The 23,493-nt window shown below is 41.3% G+C and overlaps 1 protein-coding gene across 1 annotated transcript; it reads left to right on the top strand.

Annotated features, from left to right (window-relative positions):
• The first annotated feature begins 21,448 nt into the window (after positions 1-21,448).
• Positions 21,449-22,384, top strand: LOC113123221 (olfactory receptor 10J5-like). Its single transcript, XM_026295041.1, has one exon. The coding sequence runs from the start codon at positions 21,449-21,451 to the stop codon at positions 22,382-22,384; it is 936 nt and encodes a 311-aa protein (XP_026150826.1).
• The last annotated feature ends 1,109 nt before the right edge of the window (positions 22,385-23,493 follow it).

A 23,493-nucleotide genomic window follows, 5' to 3' on the forward strand; every position in this document is an offset into this window, starting at 1 on the left:
GAAGATTTGAAACATGAACTACATCAGTTCAAGCGCATACTGGACAGAAAAATCCAAGCAGGCATTGAAAAGCCTTCAAGCATACTGGATGTGACAAAAATACTTCAGCCAAATCGTGAAATTTTTCATAAACTATTCAGGTTGTATAAAATCGCAGTCACCACCCCTGTGAGCACAGCTTCATGTGAAAGAAGCTTCTCTGCACTTAAACTCATTAAAACATACTTATGGATGAGTTTGAGAATCACTTTGCTCACTCTAACATACAACTTTAAATATACAAATATAATATATAATATTAATATAAATACATCTCATCTACATGCACTACACCGCATCTTTATCAACATACAACACACACCAGTCAAGCACTACATCTTTATATTGACATGTAACACACATTCATTCATACACACACAATATTCATGCACTCTCTCAACACACACACGCACACCACTCATGGACTCACATAACTCTCTTAGAATATATCCTAAACAAGAGCTCATAACTCAAACACATTTAGTTTCTACAGTACATATAACAGAAAATATCTGTAGAAATGGAGAAACTGCATGTATGAGTTCAGTATACATGTATTTTCCTTTCACTGAAAAAAGCACCTTTAATTCAAGCCTGACTTATATCCTGACATCCTGCCTGGGACAGGTGATCTTTTTAGTTTTTACTTTTGCATTTTTGTAATGAATGTTAAATCCTGGTGCTTAACTAGCGGTAACAAGCTGGATAGTTTCTTTGTTTTGTTTTCATAAATGTGGAAAATTGTATGCTGTGATTTTAGGTTAATTTACCAGCTTGATAGTCACCTTGATGGGTCATTATGGGGTGAATGTGTTTGCAGATGCTTTATGTTACATAAATAAATGAATACATTAATTTCTAACCTCTTGGCTCACATGGATTTTGTTCATGAGTTAGGCCTAATTGAATGACTACGACATGGTACCAAATATGCCACCAAATACACCAAAATACAGGAAATCAAATCTAGCTCATTTAAAATTTTCCCTAGACTCCCCGCCTTAATTGGTCACAGCATGGCCACCCCTTCAATATCCCTGGCCACCCTTTGGCCACCCCATGCAAAAAAGTCTGGCTCCGCCACTGCACGCAGAGACAAATAGTTTAGCTTGTCCTCAGAGTAAAAACACTGATTTTAACTCAAATAAGGATCGTTTGGCTCCTCATTGTTTTGTATTGTGCTGCACTATTCCGTCCCATCTACACTGACTGAAAGGCTCATTATGCGTCTTTGTCTGGACGTTCAGTGCGTCTTTTGTGTTCTCAGGTAAATCACATGACTATTCATCCTCAGACACACCCTCTTGCATATGGCCTTTCTGGACAAAAAGTGTCTTAGAAAATTTAAATCAGTGTATTGTTTACTGTGAATGTGTGAACAAGATGACATTCACAGCACTCTGAAGTAAACACTTTAGCCTACAACATGCAGGTCTCCAAAGTCTTGTGAACCAATGTTCTGTTTGTGTTTTATGGTCTTATTTCAGTGAGTAAAAAATTGTAGTTTTTCACTAACCATGCATAAACACTTTTTTCTCAAAAACACAATCATTATAAACTTGCTGCTCAAATATTATTGTAGCCAATTTTGTGCTGATTACAGTGTTATCAGACTTTAGACATTAATATGTTTAAAAGACACTGAAAAAAGCACAAATGTCAGGACATGTCAAAATTTGTCCAGGCCTCTAAAACCCCGTCAGACCCCAGAGGGTTAATGATCTTAAAAAGACCCTGACCAGCACCTCTATTTTAGAAAAGCCTAATTATGAAAAATGTTTTATGCAAACTGTAGATTGTAAAAATGGTCACATGACTTCAGTGCTGACTCAGCCTTATGGGGACAAAAACAGGCCTATTGCTTATTATTCTGTCCAATTGGATCCAATAGCAATGCCTGTGTGTATTCAAGCTGTTATTGCAGCCTCCATGACAGTCCAGGCTTCAGCAAACATCGTGTTGTTCCATCCTCTGACACTAAAGGTTCCACATGCAGTCTCTGTCCTGTTGTTGCAAAACAAGATAGCATACATGTCACCAGCTAAACATCTGTCCTCCATGACTACATCGCTTACACAGCCACACCTCACTATTGAACGATGTGCAACCTTTAATCCTGCTACATTAAGGCCTATAGCTGAGGATGGTGGGCCACGATTGTATTGCTGAAACTGAGAATAGAGTGTTGTTGACCAGGGCTGACCAAACTGACACACCTTATAAAGATGCTGAAATGACAATGTTTGTAGATGGATCTAATTCTACAGGATATACTGTTGTAACCCTTAAAGATGTTTTTAAAGCTGAATCACTAACATCTCATTTATCATTGCAGGCACTGAGACTTATTACCTTAACAGAAGTTTGACAGAATTTATTAACAGCGTTGTCAGATAAACATCTGCTGTAGTGGAATTTTCTTCCAAACGCTGCATGATCCATCATCTTAAATTCAAAAGTTATTAAAGAATGATCTGACAAAACAGGATTTTGGGGAAAAACAGATGTTCAATTTCGATGCCATAGGTCAGAACAAGATCAAGGGTGTGATTGAAACGGTGGGTGGGTTTATTAACATTTTGAGTGAAATTGAATCTAATATTGAATTAAATGCAGTGCTGAGGGTGTTATTTTCAACATCTACATAGATGTTAAAATCTCCCACTATAATGACTTTATCTGATCTAAGCACTAGATCAGACAGGAAGTCTGGGAATTCAGTTAAAAACTCTGAGTAAGGGACAGGTGGACGGTACACAATGACAAGTAGAACTGGTTTTTGTGTTTTCCAGTTTGGATGTGAGAGACTAAGAGTGAGGCTCTCAAATGAGTTATAATTGTTCTGAGGATGAAAGTTTAATAATAAGTTTGAGTGGAAGATTGCAGCTACTCCTCCACCTCGACCTGTGCTTCGAGGAACATGACAATTTTTATGACTGGGGGGGGGGGGGGGGGGGGGGGGGGGTTGATTCATTCAGACTGACATATTCATCCTGCTGGAACCAGGTTTCAGTAAGATAAAGTAGGTCAATTTGGTGATCAGTTATCAAATCATTTACTAACAGAGATTTAGAAGAAAGGGACCTAATATTTAATAATCCACATTTGACAGTTCTGTTTTTCTGTTCTATAAGAGGAGTGGTCTTAATTAAAGATCTTCTTAGTGCAATTCATAGAAATTAAATTAGACTGACAAAGTGATAGTTAGGTGGACCTAATAAACTGACAATGGAGTGTTTATACTTTAACAATACACCCAGATATGATGCCAATATGAAAATATTCAGTCAATTAACAGTTAAGCCACAACAAACTGGAAACACAAGAATCAAACTGACAATTAGAATCAAACTGTATTTCTGGGTTCTGCAGCAAATTGCTTAGTTAGTAGTGATTACATAGTGTAGTTGAAGCTGATAATGCTCTTTACTGTGATTTAGGGTTTTAGAAACATCTTTACACTCAATACTTTTCAAGGCTCAGAGAAATCACATCTCTGTTTTATTCTGACACTAAACAATGACTGTACAACAGTTATCAGTGTTAGTACATTAGACTGTTTTACCTGGACAGAACAATTTCCTGAGGTGTTTATAAATTTCTTTCATTTTTAGTCCATATATGATTGGATTAAAAAGAGGATGATACAAAACTGTTTGTAAGGACATTATTAAACGAACAATTTTAGGAAAATCAGTTTCTATTTGAACTAGAAGTACATCAAATGAACCCAAACAGGAAAAGTTGATTAGAACAATCAGGTGAGGTAAACAGGTCTGTGCAGCTTTTCTCCTGACTTCTCTACCACTTCGATAGGTGATTATAAATATCCTTATGTAGGTAAAAAGGATGAAAAGCACAGGGAGAATTACAAGATTAATAAAACACATCAAACTATATATACCATTCCCTCTACTACAAAACAGTCGGGTCATTGTGCTATTACAAATTATACCTTTGAAATTAAAGTTACAGAGTTTAATATTAACACTGGTTGCAGTTATCACTAATAACTGACCAGCAGGCAGAATCCAAGCTACAACCAGTAAAATACAGATGTTTGTTTTCCTCATGATAGTTGGATACTGCAGAGGTTTACATATAGACACATACCTGTCATAGGACATGGCTGCCAACAGTAAAAACTCTGAAGCACCTAAAGAATAACCAACTTGAAACTGAAAGAGACATACAGGATATGATATGATCGGTTTTTCAGATAAAACATCAAACAGAATCTTTGGATAGGCAGCAGTGCTGAGAAGAACAGAGTTCAGTAACAAAGCTGCAATGAAAATGTACATAGGCTCATGGAGGTTTTTGTGAATCACTATCAGACACACAATAGTAGAATTACTGCAGATTATTAGAATATATGCTGTAAACATGATCACAAAATAAACAAATCTGTATTTGTCCAGTTCCACATACCCATCAATAGTTATATATGTTATATTTAGGTTATTATCCATTAAGGTTTTAAAAACAAAGTGTTAATGACAAAGACTTGAAGTATCAAAGCAAAGATCACATGAACATATTATACAGTATATCTGTCATTGGATTGTCTAATGTATTCACTGATACCCGACCTTGACATGAACTTGTGTGTGTGTTGAAATATTGCAACAAATACAAACCTCCAGAATACAAAGTGAACTGTTTGACTCTGTGGGTTGATTTTTATCAGCTTGTTTCTCCCTCTATGGATCTCATTAAACCCTCCACCAAGAGCTGTCGTCATGTGAACAACATCAGACTCTACAGGCCTGAACCCGTGGAGGCCCATGGTATAGCTGACACAGGCAGTTTCCTATGGTGCTAATGTGTTGGGGGCACAGAGAAGGATAAACCTTCAGCATGGTCTGTGGACTGTGACCTCCACTACAGACATATGGACACTGCAACAATTCATATGTCCATATGTGCCTGAGTTGACATTGCTCTCCAACACTGTAGTGGGCGCTGTGGACTAAACTACTGCAAACACACAGGAAGGCTGCTGGAGAAGGAGAAAGCAAAAAAAGCCAAATGTGATGGTTGTTAGAACATCGCTCAAACACAGGTGACAATAACCTGAGGAGATCAAGGTGAAATGAAAAAGTTCAGGCTTCACCAAGTGAAATACTAGAGAAGAACACAGGGGCTTGTTGAATGTTAGAAAGGTTGAGGCAGGGCCCAAGAATGTAGTAAACCTGACCAACACAAACCAGTTAGCCAGACTTTTGGCGTGTCTAAAGGACATAAAGGCCTGGATGACCAGTAACAGAAAGCAGAAAACAGAAGTTGTTCTATTTGGGCCTAAAAACCTCAGAAATAGCCAATATAGTGTAATGTAAAAATGAGTTTCAATGATTGATTATTGTTACTGATTGTGATTTTTATTGTTTCTTACTGTATTCATGGTTTTTCAGGTTTCACAGGTTTTCATTTACAGGTTGATTCACTAAGGCTCATGTGTTTTTCATAATCATATCTGATGTTTATGTTCATCCTGACCTAGTATAGTCTGACACTAAGGGACACAGTGTTCTCAAGGATGTTGGTGAAGAGGATGTGTGAGAAAGGTTCCTTAGGACACCAGGTGTGAGGAAGGGACCAGTATAACAGAGCAGGCCCAGGATGGAGGGTTAACTGTCCAATGAGAATGTAGAGTTTTATAATACAGCCTTATTAGGGAATCACTTTGTAGAACAATAGGGAAGTACAGACTTAATTATCTGATTATGTCAATGATTATTTGCATTTACTTTGCATGTCTGTATAAGTAGCGGCCTCAGCCTGATAGGAGCTGATCAACTGGGGAACAACTGGGAAAGACTCTGATCAATTGTGTTCTATTCTGGTTTGCTCCTTTCTTGCAAGAAATGTATTCTGAAAAAGAATATATACCACAATCTACTGTTCGCAGATGACTTCATGAACAAAGGTACAGAGGCTACACCAGAAGATGCAAACCTTTCACTAGCAAGAAGAATAAGAAGGCCAGGCTGGAATTTGCCAAAAAGTGTCGTGTCACCAAACTGACCTGCCACTTTGATTGTTAATACTGACCCATCTTGCCTGCCCTGTGAGCACTTGTTGGCCATATATTTCACAGTGGATCATTAAGCCTGGTTTTTCGACAGCTACGGTAAGCCCACAGATAGATTTCAGCCATATATATCCAACTTTCTCCTTAAAAATGCCAACGGGGTGATTTATTCCCACACCCAGGAACGGTCTCCTCTCGATAACATGTGGACAACACTGTATTTTTTCTCTGGCATGTGCAAAAGAGGATTTCTAACAACAATATTATAGACAAATATAGCTCTTATCTTACCCTCAATGATGCCTGGGTTTTACGCTTTGTTGATAGAATCAGTCCTGTACCTGTGCAACATCACTTTACCTGTGTCCAATGTACAATTATGAGATGTATAAAATATTAATAAAAAGACATTCAATACATATGTTTTCATTTCATGTTTTATTATTCATAATGAAAGAAAATAATCATTGTACAAAGAAAAAATAAATTCATCAGATCAAAAAAGCTTTCATAATGTCAAGCATATACAATAATGATGTCAATATTTCATATAAATTCATAAAATTATTTCACATAACACTGTGGTAAAAAAAGAATATCTCAAACAGTGTCAGTAAATTGAATACAACATTTTAAATACATCCACTAGTGTTAAAAATGATTCCAATGAAAAATCAGTATTATCTGCTATACTGCTTTTTTAGCTGCTTATACTGCTGCTCACTGAGAGGAATATGACCCCTCAACACATTGAGAGCTATTTCACACAATGCTTTTATAAAGTCGTCAGGGCTGTTAATTATGAAGAGCTTACGCTGTCTCTGTCCTGATTTATGCAATAACTCCAGCAATACCAAATTTCTCCGCATACGGAGCGACATTGTTACTTTAGCTTTCTAGAGATGTAGACAACTGACTGTGTGGAGAGCAGATTTAATCTAAGCCTCATGTTTTGGCTTTATAATAATGAATAAGTAGCCGTAAGGAGTACTTGTGGCATTGTTGAAAGCCTCTAAAAAGTATTTGGTATTACCGGGAAACATCTGGGGGGCTATATAGTTAGTGTTTAAACTAACCCTACGACTGGCCTCGCCCTGTATGAACAAATTCTGCAGTAGATAGATACAACTTAGATTTCTATGATGTACATATTTTATAAAAACATTTTGAACCTCTAAATTGCCGCTGGCAATCAGATCGTCATTAATCAGGAGGTTAATTTTGTCTGGAGACAAGAGGGTATCGTCACACAATGATACTGGCAGACCATTGACATAGTTTATATCTGTAATCTTTAGGAGTTGATTATACAGAAGCTGCCAGTTTGAATAAACATATACAACATTATCAGTTCTGTACGAAATAAGCCGCTGCACGTTTTCAGTGATGGTTTTGACAAAAAAAAGTGTTCCCGCTATTCAACTGCCCGCTCATAATCATGCCTAATGGGTGTAATAGACGGCTGTCAAACTCAATTTCAGAAGCCATAAGAAATGTATTAAATGAAACCACAGGGGGGCACAATCCAGTGTCTTCATGTGCCGGTCCCAAGTCCGGGTAAATGCAGAGGGTTGTGTCAGGAAGGGCATCCGACGTAAAATTTCAGCCAAATTAAACATGCGAATCACAAACGACTTCCATACCGGATCGGTCACGGCCCGGGTTAACAACAACCGCCACTGGTGCTGTTGACCTACAGGGTGCCAGTGGAAATTGGACTACTGTTGGTCAAAGAAGGAGAGGAGGAAGGCGTGTTCATAGGGCAAAGAGAGAAGAGGAAAGGGCAGGAGTGTAGGACTTAGAGTAGGGACTTTGAATGTAGGAACTTTATCAGGGAAAACTAGAGAGTTGGCTGATATGATGGAGAGAAGAAAGGTGGATATCTTGTGTGTTCAAGAGACCAGGTGGAAAGTTAGCAAGGCCTATAGATTAGGAGCAGGGTTCAAGCTGTTCTATCATCGTGTGGATGGAAAGAGGAATGGAGTAGGAGTTATCCTGAAGGAGGATTTAGCTAGGAATGTTCTGGAGGTGAAGAGAGTGTCAGATTGGGTGATGAGTCTGAAGCTGGAAGTTGAAGGTGTGATGTTGAGTGTTGTCAGTGGTTCTGCCCCACAGGTAGGATGTGAGTTAGAAGAGAAGGAGAAATCCTGGAGGGAGATGGATGAGGTGATCCAGGGTATCCCTAGTGGTGAGAGAGTGGTGATTGGGGCAGACTTCAACGGACATGTTGGTGAGGGAAACAGAGGTGACGAGGAAGTGATGGGTAAGTTTGGTATGCAGGACAGGAATGCAGAAGGACAGATGGTGGTAGACTTCTCAAAAAGGATGGAAATGGCTGTAGTGAACACATTTTTCCAGAAAAGGGAGGAGCATAGGGTGACATATAAGAGTGGAGACAGGAGCACACAAGTTGATTACATCTTGTGCAGACGTTCCAACCTGAAACAGATCAGTGACTGCAAAGTAGTGGCTGGGGAGAGTGTAGCCAGACAGCATAGGATGGTGGTGTGTAGGATGACTCTGGTGGTGAGGAAGATGAAGAGAGAGGGCAGAGCAGAGGACCAAGTGGTGGAAGTTGAAAAAGGAAGAGTGTTGTGTGGCTTTCAGGGAGGAGCTGAAACAGGCTCTGGGAGGTCAGGTGGTTCTTCCAGATGACTGGACAGCTACAGTTAAAGTGATCAGGGAGACAGGTAGGAGGGTACTTGGTGTGTCATCTGGAAAGAGGAAAGCAGATAAGGAGACTTGATGGTGGAATGAGGAAGTTCAGGGGTGTGTTAAGAGGAAAAGGTTAGCTAAGAAGAAGTGGGACACTGAGAGGACAGAAGAGAACAGACAGGAGTACAGGGAGATGCAGCATAAGGTGAAAGTAGAGGTGGCAAAGGCCAAACAAAGGGCATATGAGGATTTTTATGATAGGTTGGACTCTAAGGAGTGAGAGGTGGATTTGTACAGGTTGACGAGCAAATACTCATAAAAATAAGAATTATATGGCTAGAAAGCTTGAAATGTTTTCTTTTGAGTGAAAAAAAAAGGAGAAGTTTTTTCCTGTCTCACCTCATTACAGGTAATGTGGTCCCGCCTTGTACACTGTCCACTGTTCACATGTAAATAATCTCAGGTGAACCAGGTAAATATGTGCACACCCCCGAGAAATGACATAAAAGGTCAAAGTTCATCATAGAATTTACTCACTTTTTCTGCGCGTCACGGACGTGACGAAGCGCTTCTTATATTCCACACAGACTGTGGCGGAGCTACGGGGTGGCCAGGGGTGACCGTGGCAGGGGTGGCAAATACACTTCACATCAAATCCAAAATGAAGTGTTAGATGTATTAGCAGAAATGGTGTGTTCCACCATCATAAAGGAAGTGAAGGATAGTCAGGTCTTTGCCCTTTTGGCAGACGAGACGGAAGACATTGCAAAGAAAGAACAGATGTCAATTGTACTACGGTACTATTATAATGGGGAGGTAAAGGAAAGCTTTTTGCATTTTGAAGCTTTAGAACAGCTTGATGCAGCTGAATTGATCAAAAGGGTAGTCAGAATACTTGAGCACTACGGCCTAGAATTCAGAGAAAATTTATTTAAAATTTTCCCTAGACTCCCTGCCTTTGTTGGTCACAGCATGGCCACCCCTTCAATATCCCTGGCCACCCTTTGGCCACCCCATGCAAAAAAGTCTGGCTCCGCCACTGCACGCAGAGACAATTACTTTAGTTTGTCCTCAGAGTAAAAGCACTGATTTTAACTCAAATGAGGATCGTTTGGCTCCTCATTGTTTTGTATTGTACTGCACTAATCCGTCCCATCTACATTGACTGAAAGGCTCATTATGCGTGTCTTTGTCTGGTCGTTCAGTGCGTCTTTTGTGTTCTCAGGTAAATCACATGACTATTCATCCTCAGACACACCCTCTTGCATATGGCCTTTCTGGACAAAAAGTGTCTTAGAAAATTTAAATCAGTGTATTGTTTACTGTGAATGTGTGAACAAGATGACATTCACAGCACTCTGAAGTAAACACTTTAGCCTACAACATGCAGGTCTCCAAAGTCTTGTGAACCAATGTTCTGTTTGTGTTTTATGGTCTTATTTCAGTGAGTAAAAAATTGTAGTTTTTCACTAACCATGCATAAACACTTTTTAGACTTTAGACATTAATATGTTTAAAAGACACTGAAAAAAGCACAAATGTCAGGACATGTCAAAATTTGTCCAGGCCTCTAAAACCCCGTCAGACCCCAGAGGGTTAATGATCTTAAAAAGACCCTGACCAGCACCTCTATTTTAGAAAAGCCTAATTATGAAAAATGTTTTATGCAAACTGTAGATTGTAAAAATGGTCACATGACTTCAGTGCTGACTCAGCCTTATGGGGACAAAAACAGGCCTATTGCTTATTATTCTGTCCAATTGGATCCAATAGCAATGCCTGTGTGTATTCAAGCTGTTATTGCAGCCTCCATGACAGTCCAGGCTTCAGCAAACATCGTGTTGTTCCATCCTCTGACACTAAAGGTTCCACATGCAGTCTCTGTCCTGTTGTTGCAAAACAAGACTAGCATACATGTCACCAGCTAAACATCTGTCCTCCATGACTACATCGCTTTCACAGCCACACCTCACTATTGAACGATGTACAACCTTTAATCCTGCTACATTAATGCCTATAGCTGAGGATGGTGGGCCACGATTGTGTTGTTGAAACTGAGAATAGAGTGTTGTTGACCAGGGCTGACCAAACTGACACACCTTATAAAGATGCTGAAATGACAATGTTTGTAGATGGATCTAATTCTACAGGATATACTGTTGTAACCCTTAAAGATGTTTTTAAAGCTGAATCACTAACATCTCATTTATCATTGCAGGCACTGAGACTTATTACCTTAACAGAAGCTTGAAAATACATTTTAATTTCTCTAACACTTCTTCAAGGATTTTAAACATACAGTGGTGTGAAAAAGTATGGGCCCCCTTCCTGATTTCCTATTTTTTTGCATGTTTGTCACACTTTGTTTCAGATCATCAAACAAATTTAAATATTAGTCAAAGATAATACAAGTAAACACACCATGCAGATTTTAAATGAAGCTTTTTATTATTAAGGGAAAACTAAATCCAAAACTATATGGTCCTTTGTGGCAAAGTGTTTGCCTCCCCTGTTAAAACATAACTTACCTGTGGTTTATCTCACCTGAGTTCAATTCCTCTAGCCACACCCAGGCCTGATTACTGCCACATTTGTTTGCAATCAAGAAATCACTTAAATAGGACCTGCCTGACAAAGTGAAGTAGACCAAAAGATCCTCAAAAACTAGACATCATGCCGAGATCCAAAGAAATTCAAAAACAAATGAGAAAGTAATTAAGATCTATCAGTCTGGAGAAGGTTCTAAAGCCATTTCTAAAGTTTTGGGACTGCAGCGAACCACAGTGAGAGCCATTATCTACAAATGGGGAAAACATGAAACAGTGGAGAACCTTCCCAGGAGTGGCCGGCCGACCAAAATTACCCCAAGCGCACAGCGACAACTCATCCAAGAGGTGACAAAAGGCCCCACAACAACATCCAAAGAACTGCAGGCCTCACTTGCCTCAGTTAAGGTCACTGTTCATGACTCCACCATAAGAAAAAGACTGGGCAAAAATGGTCTGCATGGCAGAGTTCCAAGATGAAAACCACTGTTGAGCAAAAACAACATAAAGGTTCGTGTCAGTTTTGACAGAAAACATCTTGATGATCCCCAAGACTTTGGGGAAAATACTCTGTGGACTGACGTTGAACTTTTTGGAAGGTGTGTTTGGAAAGCCACTTCCTTTCCAGCCCTAGTGATGCTGCTTTAAGGTATGAATATGTAAATTATACCATGGACCTAATCTCCTCTGATTCACTAACTTCTTTTTCAGAGGGGCCACAGTATCAAGTGTTTCTGTCATGATCCAGACATCTGACTTCCTGTTTTGGACTTTTATTTTGGAAGGATCATGCAGGAACTAGTTTTTGATATTTTGTTTCACTTCACCTTGACCTGGTTATTTGATTTGACTCACCTGTGCTTTGTTTTGTTCCCTCACTTCATATACCTTTGTTGGTGACTGTGTGATTGCCAGGTTGTCTGTTCAACACTCCCTAGAGCTGCCTTTTGCCTCAGGATTTCCTTTGGGATATTTTTTGTTCATGATCTGCCTTTCCACTAAGCTAGGTTAAGTAGCCACTTTCCTTTGTGCTAGTATTTTTCCAGTTCTTCACAATGTCTTGTGCTCTTGTTTAGTACTCTCGTGTTCATGTTTGTCTTGTTCCCCTCCGTTCATGTTTTCCTGTGGTCTGGTGCGTCTCCCTGAGTGTGTGTGACCGACTGCTTCATGTCTTGATTCACGTGTTCTCTTCCTTTGAGTCAGTCTTCGTCTTTTGTTTCTTGTTGATTCTTTAAATAAAACATGTTTCACCCCTGAGTACCAGAGCATTATTGGTCCTAAAATCCGTAATTTAAACCCCCGAAACGTAACAGTTTCACACATGAGGCTACAGCACTGTCAACATGATCAATTTGATAGGTAGTGGGATTGAGGCAGCTGCCCTCCACTGTGTCGGCACATGGCATAGATGTAAATAAAGATGGAATCATTTTCTTAAATTTATTAACAGCGTTGGCAGATAAACATCTGCTGTAGTGGAATTTTCTTCCAAATGCTGCATGATCCATCATCTTAAATTCAAAAGTTATTAAAGAATGATCTGACAAAATAGGATTTTGGGGAAAAACAGATGTTCAATTTCGATGCCATAGGTCAGAACAAGATCAAGGGTGTGATTGAAACGGTGGGTGGGTTTATTAACATTGAGGGAAATTGAATCTAATATTGAATTAAATGCAGTGCTGAGGCTGTGATTTTCAACATCTACATAAATGTTAAAATCTCCCACTATAATGACTTTATCTGAACTAAGCACTAAATCTGACAGGAAGTCTGGAAATTCAGTTAAAAACTCTGAGTAAGGAACAGGTGGACGGTACACAATGACAAGTAGAACTGGTTTTTGTGTTTTCCAGTTTGGATGCGAGAGACTAAGAGTGAGGCTCTCAAATGAGTTATAACTGTTCTGAGGATGAAAGTTTAATAATAAGTTTGAGTGGAAGATTGCAGCTACTCCTCCACCTCGACCTGTGCTTCGAGGAACATGATAATTTTTATGACTGGGGGGGGGGGTTGATTCATTCAGACTGACATATTCATCCTGCTGTAACCAGGTTTCAGTAAGATAAAGTAGGTCAATTTGGTGATCAGTTATCAAATCATTTACTAACAGAGATTTAGATGAAAGAAACCTGATATTTAATAATCCACATTTGACAGTTCTGTTTTTCTGTTCGATAAGAGGAGTGGTCTTAATTGAAGATCTTCTTAGTGCAATTCATAGAAATTAAATTAGACTGACAAAGTGATAGTTAGGTGGACCTAATAAACTGACAATGGAGTGTTTATACTTTAACAATACACCCAGATATGATGCCAATATGAAAATATTCAGTCAATTAACAGTTAAGCCACAACAAACTGGAAACACAAGAATCAAACTGACAATTAGAATCAAACTGTATTTCTGGGTTCTGCAGCAAATTGCTTAGTTAGTAGTGATCACATAGTGTAGTTGAAGCTGATAATGCTCTTTACTGTGATTTAGGGTTTTAGAAACATCTTTACACTCAATACTTTTCAAGGCTCAGAGAAATCACATCTCTGTTTTATTCTGACACTAAACAATGACTGTACAACAGTTATCAGTGTTAGTACATTAGACTGTTTTACCTGGACAGAACAATTTCCTGAGGTGTTTATAAATTTCTTTCATTTTTAGTCCATATATGATTGGATTAAAAAGAGGATGATACAAAATTGAATTTAGTGTTATAATTAAACGAACAATTTTAGGAAAATCAGTTTCCATTTGAACTAGAAGTACATCAAATGAACCCAAACAGGAAAAGTTGATTAGAACAATCAGGTGAGGTAAACAGGTCTGTGCAGCTTTTCTCCTGACTTCTCTACCACTTCGATAGGTGATTATAAATATCCTTATGTAGGTAAAAAGGATGAAAAATACAGGGAGAATTACAAGATTAACAAAACAAACCAAACCATATATATTTAGTTCTCTTGAACTCTCACACTGAAGTTTAGAAACTGTGCTGTTACAAATTATTCCTTTAAAATTAAAGTTACACAGTTTAAAAGTGGCATTCAGACCAATTGGCACTGCTAACTGACCAGCAGGCAGAATCCAAGCTACAACCAGTAAAATACAGATGTTTGTTTTTATCATGATAGTTGGATACTGCAGAGGTTTACATATAGACACATACCTGTCATAGGACATGGCTGTCAACAGTAGAAGCTCTGAACAGCCTAATGAATAAGTTATATGATACTGGAAAAGACAGGCTGAATATGATATGATCTGTTTTTCAGATAAAACATCATTTAAAATCTTTGGGAAGACAGCAGTGGTAAAAAGAACAGAGTTCATTAACAAAGCTGCAATGAAAATGTACATAGGCTCATGGAGGTTTTTGTGAATCCCTATCAGACACACAATAGTAGAATTACAGCAGATTATTAGAATATATGCTGTAAACAAAAACACAAAATAAACAAATCTGTATTGGTTCAGTTCAACATACCCGTCAATAGTTATATATGTTATATTTAATTTTTGATCCATTAAGGTTTAAAAACAAAGTGTTAATGACAAAGACTTGAAGTATCAAAGCAAAGATCACATGAACATATTATACAGTATATCTGTCATTGGATTGTCTAATGTATTCACTGATACCCGACCTTGACATGAACTTGTGTGTGTGTTGAAGTATTGCAGCAAATACAAACCTCCAGAATACAAAGTGAACTGTTTGACTCTGTGGGTTGATTTTTATCAGCTTGTTTCTCCCTCCATGGATCTCATTAAACTCTCCACCAAGAGCTGTCGTCATGTGAACAACATCAGACTCTACAGATCTGAACCAGTGGAGGCCCATGGTATAGCTGACACAGGCAGTTTCCTATGGTGCTAATGTGTTGGGAGCACAGAGAAGGATAAACCTTCAGCATGGTCTGTGGACTGTGACCTCCACTACAGGCATATGGACACTGCAACAATTAATATGTCCATATGTCCCTGAGTTGCCATTGCTCTCCTACACTGTAGTGGGCGCTGTGGACTAAACTACTGCAAACACACAGGAAGGCTGCTGTAGAAGGAGAAATCATCCATCCTTCCATCATCTTTACCTGCTTATTCCTAACCAGGGTCACGGGGATCTGCTGGAGCCTATCCCAGCTCTCTTTGGGTGAAAGGCAGGGGTCCACCCTGGACAGGTCACCAGTCCATCACAGGGCCACATAGAGACAAACAACCTTGCACACTCACACTCACTCCTATGGGCAATTTAGAGTCACCAATCAACCTGACATACATGTTTTTGGACTGTGGGAGGAAACCAGAGTAACTGGAGAAAACCCACAGAAGCACAGGGAGAACATTCAATTCAATTTCAAATCAGTTTTATTTGTATAGCGCCAAATCACAATACAAATCATCTCAAGGCACTTTACAAAAACTAAAACTAAAAACCCAACAATTCCCTTATGAGCAGCACTTGGTGACAGTGGAGAGGAAAAACTCCCTTTAACGGAAGAAACAACCTCCAGCAGAACCGGGCTCAGTTTGGGCGGCCATCTGCCTCGACCGGTTGGGGTGAGTGGATAGAGCAGAGAGAAAAGAACAGCAACAATAAACAACAAATAGACACTGCAGGTTGGTGGGACCAGTAACTGCACATCAGCGATATACAGCTCCAGGACCAGGGACACCTGCAGAAGGTACAGAGAGAACAGAGAGAGAGGGAGAGAGCACAAACTAGGGGAGAGAGAGAGCACAAACTAGGGGAGAGAGAGAACACAAGGTTAGTAAGATTCAATGGTGGAATATACAGTGGGTACGGAAAGTATTCAGACCCCTTTAAATTTTTCACTCTTTGTGTCATTGCAGCCATTTGCCAAAATCAAAAAAGTTCATTTTATTTCTCATTAATGTACACTCAGCACCCCATCTTGACAGAAAAAACCAGAAATGTAGAAATTTTTGCAAATTTATTAAAAAAGAAAAACTGAAATATCACATGGTCATAAGTATTCAGACCCTGTGCTCAGTATTGAGTAGAAGCACCCTTTTGAGCTAGTACAGCCATGAGTCTTCTTGGGAATGATGCAACAAGTTTTTCACACCTGGATTTGGGGATCCTCTGCCATTCTTCCTTGCAGATCCTCTCCAGTTCTGTCAGGTTGGATGGTGAACGTTGGTGGACAGCCATTTTCAGGTCTCTCCAGAGATGCTCAATTGGGTTTAGGTCAGGGCTCTGGCTGGGCCAGTCAAGAACGGTCACAGAGTTGTTCCGAAGCCACTGCTTTGTTATTTTAGCTGTGTGCTTAGGGTCATTGTCCTGTTGAAAGGTGAACCTTCGGCCCAGTTGGAGGTCCTGAGCACTCTGGAAGAGGTTTTCTTCCAGGATAGTTCTGGAGATGTACGGACTGGGTGCGGTCAGAGAGGTAGGAGGTGAACCATGAGAGGACCGAGCCGGCTATGCCGATGGAAGCAAGGCGGTGGAGGAGAACATGTTGTTCAAAGGAGAGAAAAATCACAGTAACATCCATTTTTTCGAGATACGATGTTAGATGAGCACTGAAAGGATCCCAGTGGGTCCAGCATGGGTGAAAAATGTCACCACTACTGTGGAAAACTGCTGTAAATGCTACAACTTCATGTCTAAAATGTCTCCACTCACGCAGCAAACAGACCATGGCAGGAGTTGTGGACTAATACAGATAATAAACTGAGTTCAAAAGTGATTACATAATCAGGTGAATGTTTGCATACAAGAGATCAGATGATGTTGTAATATGTGGAGTCCAGCGTGTAACAAAGTTCTTTACCTTTGATAATCTATTATGGTGGACAGTTTAATGAGACCCACTGAGACTGAAGCAAACTAATAAAAAGTTTTCACAGCATCAAACCTCTCACTTTCTGAATATTACAGATGAACATACAAGTGAATTTCAAGGTCTGTCTGTGAATGAATACGATGCTCCAGAACAGGTTGGTTGTTGATGGAATTTTTAAAAGGAAATAATTTTCATTTTCACTGCTTAAGCTATCTGCACATTTCATTAATGAACACTCATCTAGAGGTTGAGTCATGGCAACAGGACTTTCAGTTCTTTGAGGCTGAAACGTTTCGCCACCCAATCAAGTGGCTTCATCACTCTGAGAAAGGTAGGACTGGAACCTCCAAATTTATTTCCCAGGTTAGTTTCACTCCACCTTTAGTTCAATAGGCTCACTAAGTGTGCTAAGCAAATCAGGTGAGAGTTGTTAGACCCACACCCCTGAGTTGGTTTCACTTCACATCTAGTCTGAATAGGCTTGTGAAGTGATCAAAGGATTGAGCTCAAGTGAGGGTCGTTAGGATCTAATGGTGGACTACTTCTGATTCTCCAACTGTCGGCAGAGTCTGTCCTTTACATTGGATTAAACATTAAAAATTGGATTTGTTCCTTAATTTGCTGGGAACAGATGAAAGGGCAGCCTGGTATATTGAATATAAATTATGTCTGAGTCCTCCACCCTTGTTGAGAGAGGGTTTCTCCACTTGGAATTGGATAGCTTCTCTGACTCCTCTTTCAAACCATCTATCTTCTCTGTCCAAAATGTGTACCTCACTGTCTTCAAAAGAGTGTCCTGTTTCCTGTAAATGGAGGTGCACAGCTGACTGTGGTCCTGAGGAGCTGCTCCTCCTGTGTTGGACCATCCTCCTGCTGAGTGGTTGTTTGGTTTCTCCAATGTAGAGTTCTGAGCATTCTTCCTCATACTGTACAACATACACCACATTGCTCCTCTTTTGTTTTGGTATCTGGTCTTTAGGGTGAACCAGTCTCTGTCTCAGTGTGTTGGTGGGTTTGAAGTGAACCAGTATCTGATGTTTCCCAAAAATCCATTTAAGCCTCTCAGAAACCCCTGCTAAATATGGAATGAACAGGTTCTTCCTCTGTGGATCTTGAGGCTCAGCTGTGCCTCTTGTTTTTCTGCCTGATGTGGATGTTGCTTGTTGAAAGCCCACTTGGGGTAGCCACAGGTTTTGAGGGCTGTCTTTAAGTGAGTGTCCTCCTTTCTCTTGGCCTTCCTAGAGGTAGAGATGTTGTTTGCTCTGTGGCCTAAAGTCCTGATGACTCCCAGCTTGTCCTGCAGTGGGTGATGGGGGTAAAAAAGAAGGTATTGTTCTGCGTGTGTGGGTTTCCTGTATACTTCTATCTCTAGGTTCCTCAGACCCCGATGAAACAGGGACACATGACAGTACCCCCCCCCCAAAGATGACCAAAGTCCAAACATAGTCCTGGATGAGAGGAGGGTAAACAAAGAGATAGGTGACAAAGGGCGGGTGGGAGGGAGACAGTCCAAGAGAGGTTGGAGAGCAACCACCTCAGCCTCAGAGTAGGTCTGAGACTGTTCGGGTAGACGGCCTGTCAGGTTGGCGTGGATCTTGGGCCATTCGGAAGGACGGACCCTGAAGCAAGCGTAGGTCGGAGGCCACCCGGGAGGACGACCCCTCAGGCCAGTGTGGATCCTGGACCGCCCTGAAGAATCAGGATGGGGAGTCAGCCATGGAGCAACCGACTGAGGGGGCAGCATTGGGGACACTAGCCAAGGAGATGGCAATGGGGACTCTGGCTTAGTGGACCGGGATGGCGAGTGCTCGTCCGGCGTCTGGCTGTGGCTCATGCCGCTGGAGGCTCGGATTCGTGTGACACTGGAAGCTCGGGCTGCTCAGGCTGCTGTAGCTCTGCAGACTGAGGCTTGGGGTGACTGAAGGCCAGACGGGAAGGCTGAAGACACAAGCATGAAAGCCAGGTGGGACTCTGGCTGGGCAGCCAGGCAGGCCTCTGGAGGTAGGCTGACCGTAGACTGAGGCGAAAGGCTGGCAAGAGGCTCAGATGAGAGGTCAGCTGGAAACTCAGGCGAAAGACCTGCCGGAGACTGAGGTGGCGAGCTGGCTGGAAACTGAGGCAGAGGACTACTCTACAGCAGGGGCACTGGGACCGGAAGGGGACCTCAGTGGAAATGCTGTTGTTCACACACTAAGGGTCTGGGATCCTGGGCTTAACCTCAGCAGGGACGCTGTCATCAGTGCACTGAAGCTCTGGAAGCAGGCCTGGAACCGCAGCAGGGACGTCGACGGCGGCACACTGAGGTTTAGGAACCTGAACTGAAGCCTCAGCGGGAATGCTGTTGTCAGAGGACTGAAGCTCTGGAAGAAGGAATGGAACCTCAGCGGGGATGGGGACGTGGACATCGGCGCACTGAGGCTCAGAGCGCCTCAGTGGGAACACTATTGTCGGCACACTGAGGTTCTGAAATCAGGCTTGGAGCCTCTGGAAGCAGGGGTGCTCTAGACCAGAAGGGGAATTCAGTGGGGACGCTGTCGTTGACACGTTGAGGGTCTGGGATCCTGAGCGGAACCTCAGCGGGGACGCTGTTGTTCGCGAATTGAGGTTTAGAAAGCAGAACTGGGACATCAGTGGGGATGCTGTCGTCGGTGCACTGGGGATCTGGGCTCTTGGGTGGAACCTCAGTGGGAACGTTGTTGTCTGCACACTGCGGTTCCTGCGACTGAGAGGATGGAACCTCAGCAGGGATTTTGTTGGCACCCTGAGGTTCTGGGATCTGCCTCTTTGGAGGATGCAGATCAGGAGGTTCTGTCTGCTGCGGTGCTGGACTCTCGAGCTGCTGTGGTTCTGGAGGCTCAGGCGGCAAGAAGGCAGCTCTGGACTCCGGCGGCAAGATGGCACTGGGCTAAGGTTGCAGGACCGGAGATGCGGCTACCCCTTTTTGACGACGCCGCCATCAGTGGTGACGCTGCAAAACAAAAGACTCAGGAGGGGAGAGAGAAGACCCAGGCTGGGGAAGTGAGAGGGGACCCAGGCTGAGAGAAAATGAAGTGGCTCAGCTTGAGGGAGACGAGACTCAGGCTGAGGAGCTGGCTTTGGTAGGCAAGTAGGAGACTCTGGTTCACTGACTGAAGATGAAGATGACCCCCTTGTCACCACACTGTGGGCGTGCCACTAGCAGGAACGAGGTCCGGTGGAGTCAGGGACTGAGCCTTTAGATCCTTCCAAATTCTGCACATCAGTGACTGAGGAACCGGTGTCGAAGGCTGAAAAGCCAGCAGGGAAGCCTGTTGAACCAGCAGTGAAGAGTGTAGGATCGGCAAGGAAGGGTGGAGGGGAACCTCAGGGGGGATATCTAGGGAGAAAAAAAAACCTGACCGTTGCGTTACTGTGTCAGAGTTTCCAGTTGTGACTTTTGTTTTGAAAAGTCTCCACGTGTGATCGGTTACCTCTGGGTTTCCGGGATTAATCATGCAACACTACTCACCTGTTTTGTCTTTCAGGAGCTCACAATTCTTATACTCACCTTCAGCCACAGACGGGTCACCGGATTGTCTGCTTCGCCATTGAGGATGACGGACTCGCACGGATCGCCCGAGTCGACGGAGGATTAACGTTGGATACACAAAGCGACTATCATGAATAAAGCCTACCTTCGCCAGTGAAGTATAATGGATCCAAGTGGTAATCAAGGTTTTTCCCAAATGATTTCGGACGTTATTCGGAAATCAAATGACTGTTTGCTTTTCTCCCTCCAGTACCATTAAGGGTGATTTTTCGTGGGGAGAAAAAGAGACTAGTGTTTTGGTTTTGACTGAGACATACTGCAAGTGATTGCTTAACTTAGCATCTATTGAGAAAAGGGATTTCTTCCTTTCCCTTGACACGCTTCTCTATAATCACAACCACAGCGGAGCCAAGTGTCAGCGAACCCTTATTCCGTGAACCAGGTCTCATTCATAGTACGCAGGTTACCGGGGCCAATCAAGGAAGGTCCTTGGAGGTCAACTGACTGTTCATGTGACAGGGGTTACAGAAGCATTCTGTTATGTGCTGGTGGTGTGCTGGAGAGAAGAAGCAGAGGTAGGACCCAAATGCAGAACACAAAAGATTTATTCCTTCTGGTTCCACCAGGGCAAGGGAAAAATACACAAGACCTTAATGAAATGGGAAACTAAAAGTATCCGAATTTTAATTTTCTGTTAGGTAAATTCTTTTAAAAAATAGACTCAGAGGACGAACTTCAATAAGATTATATAGAAGTTTTACTTGCAAGCAGTAACAGTCACACAGCACCTTAGTACAGCATGAGGATCACTGGCTGCTTGCAGCCCAACACGTCTTCCAGCTCTGCTGTTGATCAGACATGAAGAGCAACAACAGCCTGACTCCCTCCTATTTTCAGTTCACTGTGTTTGCAGACTATGGGCCCCTCAGATATCTGTTCTTCAGCCTGTGTCTGTTGATCTATATGATTATAATCTCTGCTAATGTTGTCATTATTCTGACAGTCTGCCTGGAGAACTCTCTGCATCAGCCCATGTATATTTTCATCTGCTGTCTGTCTTTAAACTCTCTGTACGGCTCGGCCGGCTTCTTCCCCAGGTTCCTGATGGACCTTCTGTCCGACACTCATTTCATCTCACGTCCGTTCTGTTTCATTCAGATGTGTATTATTCAACTCTACCTAGGACATGAGTTAACTCTTCTCACAGTCATGGCCTATGACAGATTAGTTGCTATTTGCCAGCCTTTACACTATCACAGTAAAATGACATTTAGGACGATGCTGCTGCTTCTGATGTTTGTTGTATTTTATCCTGTGTGTATTTTAATTTATTTTTTCTATCTGGCCAGCAGTTTGCCTTTGTGTGGAAATAAATTGCACAGGATTTTCTGTACTTGCTGGACTGTAATTGAGCTCTCCTGTGTGGACACGACAGTGATCAGAATAGCAAGTCAGTTTTGCATTGTGATATCGATCTTTGTCCCCCTGTCCTTTGTCCTGTACACCTACCTGCGCATTCTGCTTGTTTGCAGGAGAAGTTCGTCTGACTTCAGAGGAAAGGCTTTACAAACCTGCCTGCCCCACATAGTCACATTTGGGAACTTTTGCATCTCTCTGTGCTGTGAGTTTTCAATGAGTCAGTATGATGCTGATGAGGTTAATTCATCTGCCATTATTACTTTATCTCTGGAGTTTCTGATCATTCCTCCCATCATTAATCCTCTGGTTTATGGCCTGAATCTGCCTCAGATCAGAAAAGTGATTTTTAGATTTTTAAGGATTAACCAAACGTAATTCAAACAACCCATAAGAGTAAAACAAAGTTAATAAAGGCTTTATTTTCTGTTAACATTTTTTTCTGAATATATAAAGATTGTTCATGTCTTTCTTCATATGTTATTTTGACTATATTATTAGTCATATTATTTTGTAATCACTATACATCATACTTTCATAACTGTAGTTGAACCATTCGTTTTATGTGGCAGTTAGTGTTTTTCTGTTTGTGAAGTTCATTAAATAATAAAAGTCCTTTAATATTTGAAGAACTCTCTTTTCCTGTCTCTTCACTGCAAATCAGCAAAATGTTCAGAGTAGTGCTAAAGTTTTTGGTCATAACTATATACTTTCATGTGTATGGAAAGGCAAGGAAGCTGTAAATATCTTAACAAATGTGTTGCAGAGGACACACTATTTATCTTGTTATTCCAATTCCAATTTTATTTATAGAGCATTTTAAACAGTAAAAATACAAAGTATATATTAAACATGCATAAACGAACAAACACGGAGGCATAAAACGTAATAAATTAATTAAACGAGAAACAATAGTAAAAGTCAACTTCTCAAACTGAGTTAACAGCCAAAGAAATGGGTTTTGAGAGAGGATTTAAAAACAGAAAGTGAGTCAGCCTGTCTAATGTGAAGTCTTTCCAAGGTTTAGCAACTGAGAAAGCATGTTCTCCTCTGAGGAAGAACAAGGAGAGACTGCTTTGCTGAGCCGAGAGAACGTGTTGGAGAATAATGCTGGAGCGGATCGGGCAGGTACTGTGGGGCGAGACCATGAAGACATTTAAAACCCAAGAAATAAATTTACAAATCAATACAGCAGTGCACTGGGAACCAATGTAAAAATTGGAGAACTGGAAAGATATGATCTGATTTTTGACTATTTGCAACCGAGCAATAGGAATCTGACGAAGCCCAGCATAATGTGCATGGCAATAGTCCAGATGAATAGTGATAAAAACATGGGTTAAAATTTTGAAGTCCTGCTGAGATAAGACAGGTTTAACTTTGGCTAATTGCCTCAGTTTGAAGAAGCAAGACTTCACCACTGCACTGACCTGTGCATCAAGTTTAAAATCACAATCAATTTGTGTGTGTGTGTGTTTCAGAGGCAC

Source organism: Mastacembelus armatus, chromosome 21 (genome assembly GCF_900324485.2).
Source record: "Mastacembelus armatus chromosome 21, fMasArm1.2, whole genome shotgun sequence".
Lineage (NCBI taxonomy): Eukaryota > Metazoa > Chordata > Actinopteri > Synbranchiformes > Mastacembelidae > Mastacembelus > Mastacembelus armatus.

Bases quoted from the DNA above. Each gene is read 5' to 3' on its own strand.
- LOC113123221 (XM_026295041.1), top strand. From the start codon at position 21,449: ATGAAGAGCAACAACAGCCTGACTCCCTCCTATTTTCAGTTCACTGTG.